This window comes from Rhinopithecus bieti, unplaced genomic scaffold (assembly GCF_001698545.2).
Source record: "Rhinopithecus bieti isolate Rb0 unplaced genomic scaffold, ASM169854v2 scaffold_13704, whole genome shotgun sequence".
Taxonomy (NCBI): domain Eukaryota; kingdom Metazoa; phylum Chordata; class Mammalia; order Primates; family Cercopithecidae; genus Rhinopithecus; species Rhinopithecus bieti.
The window spans coordinates 4,384,024-4,388,368 of NW_016808231.1; the positions used below are offsets into that span (position 1 = coordinate 4,384,024).

The 4,345-nt window shown below is 47.3% G+C and overlaps 1 protein-coding gene across 3 annotated transcripts in view; it reads right to left on the reverse strand.

Moving 5' to 3' along the window:
* The window catches only part of HMOX2 (heme oxygenase 2), a 39,310-nt gene that overhangs the window by 3,313 nt on the left and 31,652 nt on the right, over window positions 1-4,345 (reverse strand). For all 3 annotated transcript variants that reach the window (XM_017886317.1, XM_017886319.1, XM_017886318.1), the window contains exons 2-3: window positions 1,885-2,008; window positions 475-592 (exon numbers count right to left, since the gene is read on the reverse strand). In XM_017886317.1, the coding sequence (XP_017741806.1) occupies window positions 475-592; window positions 1,885-1,970 (204 nt within the window). In that variant the 5' untranslated portion in view covers window positions 1,971-2,008. The remainder of the gene's footprint in view (window positions 1-474; window positions 593-1,884; window positions 2,009-4,345) is intronic.

A 4,345-nucleotide genomic window follows, 5' to 3' on the forward strand; every position in this document is an offset into this window, starting at 1 on the left:
TTTTTTTTTTTTTTTTTTTTTTTTTTTTTTTTTTTTTTTGCAGGGGACAGAGTCTCGCTCTGTCAACCAGACTGGAATACAGTGGGGCGATTTCGGCTCACTGCAACCTCCACCTCCCAGGTTCAAGTGATTCTCCCACCTCAGCCTCCCAAGTAGCTGGAAGTACAGGTGTGCGTCACTACACCTGGCTAATTTTTGTATTTTTAGTAGAAACAGGGTTTTACCATGTTGGCCAGGGTGGTCTCAAACTCCTGGCCTCAAGTGATCCACTTGCCTCGGCCTCCCAAAGTGCTGAGATTACAGACATGAGCCATCGTACCCAGCCGAGAGCCAGAGCTTAATGTCAAGAAGGAATGGAGTGTGGAGAAAAGCCCAGCTTTTCCCTCAGAGTGGCTCCGGGGCACCTTTCTCATGGGACCAAGGCCTCCACCCCAACCCCATATGACAGTCTGGAACCCAAAGTGGGGCACAAACCTTAAACAGCTCCTTCTTAATGTTGCCTTTCAAGAAGTCCTTGACAAACTGGGTGTTTTCTGCCCGGTCGTGTGCTTCCTTGGTCCCTTCCTTCAGGAGCTCCGAGAGGTCAGCCATTCTGTGGAGAGATGGGAGGTGTTTGTGTGTCAATTAGCCCTTCCCAGCTTCCCAGAAAGGACCATAGGAAGAAGACTGAGTCCAGACCCCAAGGTGACTACCTGTTGTACTGGAGGCCAGGGCTTCTCAGACACTTCACTCCAACACGAAGAGCAGGAATTTGTTGGGGAACACAGGGCAAGCAGACATGACAGTCTACTCCAAGGACTCAGGACACACGGGATGACTGTGGCCTGCTCCTTGAGAGTAGTACCCACGTCCATGTGTCTGTGTTGGGAACCACTCAAACGAGCCATGCGTTGCTTCTGTGGCCACCTAGTGGCCGAAGAGACACACATCTATACTCCCATCAGTATTTGCTGGCTTCTAGGAACAGCCTGCCTTGGAACATGTCTCCTGGAATCCACACACCTCAGTAAGGCTGTGACCATGGGTCTCCTCGGATGGCCCCACTGCCCTCCTTCCACCTTGGACCCACAGCCTCATCAGGACTATATATGACTAGGACCAAGCACAGAAGGATGAAGAGACAACCAAGAGGCTGGGGCTGGGACCTTGGGTTTGTGCTGCTTAACGGAATTACACAGTGTAAAGGTGTGTGGATGGATGGACAAGGCAGAAAACGTGTGATCCTAAAGATGGTTGTACTTGGGCAAGGGCTTACATGTGTCCACACAATCCATCTATAAGAGTGAGAGAAATTTGGCCTTATCATGGTCCGGCCTCTGCTGGCTTTTTTAGGAGATTAGCTTGTTATCATCCATGTTCTGAGAATCGATTTATTATTAGCAATTATTTCAAAGGATAAAAAAAAAACTTGGCCAATAACTGGGCTATAAAGAGAGGCTAATGATGCAGAACAGGGCCTGGAAGCTCAGGTTTAGCATGAGCTGTCCCTATACAGAGTAAGGAAAGCCTGCCCTCCAGTCAGAGTTACTCAATTTTATGGGGTAAAGACTGAACAGAGCCAGCTTTGCCTCCATTTACCGTTTCTCAGCCCAGATGAGGAAACATGCAAGTTTTTAAGAAGAAAAAAGGATGACTACCATCAAATCCTATCAGCACTCCCAGGAGCACCTGCTCTGCCTCCTGGGATGAGACAATAGACCAGTGGGGAGAATTCTAAGCAGCCGAAACTGTATGCGGTCCCTGCAGGGCCAAGCAGGCACCCAGGGGTCCAGAGCTCATGGCCCATGGCCACTCCCCAGTGCTGCCAGCAGACGAAACTGGGTGTGCTGAGCAGGACAGGTGCTGGGCCCACCTGACTCAGTGCAGCCAGCCCCCATCACTCACCTCATTTGGTTCTCCTTTTCTAAGGCCCCAGAGTTCTTTTTCTCTGATTCGTCTACCCCCTCTGAGGTTTCCACTTCCGCTGACATTGCTGCTGGGTGTGGTTCTTGCTGCTCTCACTCTGGTCCTGCAGAGACACAAGGAGCTGGTGATGTGGCACCCACGGCAGTCACTTCCCCAAATACCTGCCGGTTCTGCTTTCCTCGGAGCCAATGTAACCAAGGTGACACCCACACACCCCAGGATTGTTTTCTTTAAAATAAAGCTCTGCCATTACTGGGACCATAGTGGAATATGGAAAAAATCTGAATATGAACAACGTATTAGGTAATAGCATGGTATTGACATTAAGCTTGCTGGTTTTAAAAAATAATTGTACTGCGATTATGTAAGAATGTCTTTGTTCCTAAGAAATACACACTGGGGTATTCAGAAGTAAAGGCACACTGCCTGCAACTCCCTGTCAGATGGTTCAGAAGACAGTGTGTGTGCATGTGCATATGCTGCAGGGTGGGGACACTGGCAAGTCAGAAAAGCAAACAAGGCAAAATCCTAGCAGTGAATCTGGGGAAAAGGTTCTTTGAGAGTTCTTTGTACTATTCTTACCATTTTTCTGTATGCTTAAAACTGTATCAAGACAGGGTGCAGTGGCTCATGCCTGTAATCCCAGCACTTTGGGAGGCCGAGGCAGACGAGTTCGAGACCATCCTGGTCAACATGGTGAAACCCCGTATCTACTAAAAATACAAAAAATAGCCAGGAATGGTGGTGCACACTTGTAATCCCAGCTACTTGGGAGGCTGAGGCAGGAGAATCTCTTGAGCCCAGGAGGCAGAGGTTGCAGTGAGCTGAGATCGCGCCACTGCACTCCAGCCTGGGCAACAAGAGCAAAATTCTGTCTCAAAAAAAAAAAAAAGTATCAAAATTAAAAAGTTAGGCTGGACGCAGTGACTCGTGCATTTAATCCCAGCACTTTGGGAGGCCGAGGCGGGTGGATCACCTGAGACTGGGAGTTCAAGACCAGCCTGACCAACATGGAGAAACCCCGTCTCTACTAAAAATACAAAATTAGCCAGATGTGGTGCACATGCACCTGTAATCCCAGCTACTCGGGAGGCTGAGGCAGGAGAATCACTTGAACCTGGGAGGCAGAGGTTGCAGTGAGCCAAGATTGCGCCACTGCATACTTCAGCCTAGGCAATAAGAGTGAAACCCTGTCTCAAAAAAAAAAAAAAAAAAAAAAAATTAAAAGTTACCGAAAACAAAGAAAACCTCAAAACCTTAGGGAAATAAAAGCTTGGCAAGCAACGCACAGTTCCACCCCTCTGCAAGTGACGCCAGTTCATCCTACCTGTGAGAGGCTGGGTGCCTCGTGCAGAGGGCAGCCTACAGGAGTTACCAAAAAAGCAGACGGTCCGTAGCCTACTTAGGACTTTGCTAGGCTGAAGGAAATACTAAGTTGGCCAATCAATTCCCATTGCCTGCTGCAAAGGCTGAGCCTTCGTCAGCCAGGGAAATACAGTCCCATAACAAGGCAAGCTCATGCTCCATCCCTGGGGGCTTCTGCTCAGGCAATGTAAGGCGCAGCCCATTTGGGAAACCTTCTACATGAACAGCAGCACAGTAGCACCAACAACTAACAAAGTAACTCACAAAGACAGAACTAGGGCCAAATCAGGCCAAACTGGGCCAAGGAAAAATAACTTATCTACTGAGCATTTTCTGTGTGCTCTACCCAGAAACAGGTGTCAAGAAGAACAAAGAAGTGTAAGAAATGGTCCTTAAAAGGCTCAAGGCACATATCCTTCCTGAGTTTCCTCTAGACAGCTAGTTACATTTTTGTTATCTTTTAGGATATTATAATACATGGTTTGCTCACTGAGGCCTTTTTGAACCGTCTCTCTCACCTTTACATTTAGCATCTATATTGGGATTATTTTAGGAAGTCAAGTGATAACTCATATAGCACAATGCCTACCATGTGGTAAGCACTCAATGAATGTTACATCATGATCATACTTTATTTTGACTGAGGTTTAGTGATGTTTGAAAACACTCAGAAAATAAACATCGGGATGTACAGAAAAATGGAACCTTCTCTTGACTCCAAATCAGAAACACTCTACTCTGCAATAATGCTGATGAACTGTATGATGCACAGCACAGTCTAGAAGAAAGTGAAAGCAGGCGGGTATCACATGGAACAGTATGCAGAGGGCTTCCTGGGGCAGGACCCTCAACACAGACAGGATTTGGGGCAGGAGTTGGGGAGGGCCTCTAGATCAAAGGAATATTATGAACAAAGCCAGAAACGGGTGGTTCACAGAGATAGCATAAGGCTGCCCAGCTGTGTGTCCGCTTATCAAGGGGCCAGAACAGGCACTGCAAGCTGTAGAATAAGCCTCACGTGGGCCTTCACACCTTGATTTATATATATATATATATTTTTTTTTTTTTTTTTTTT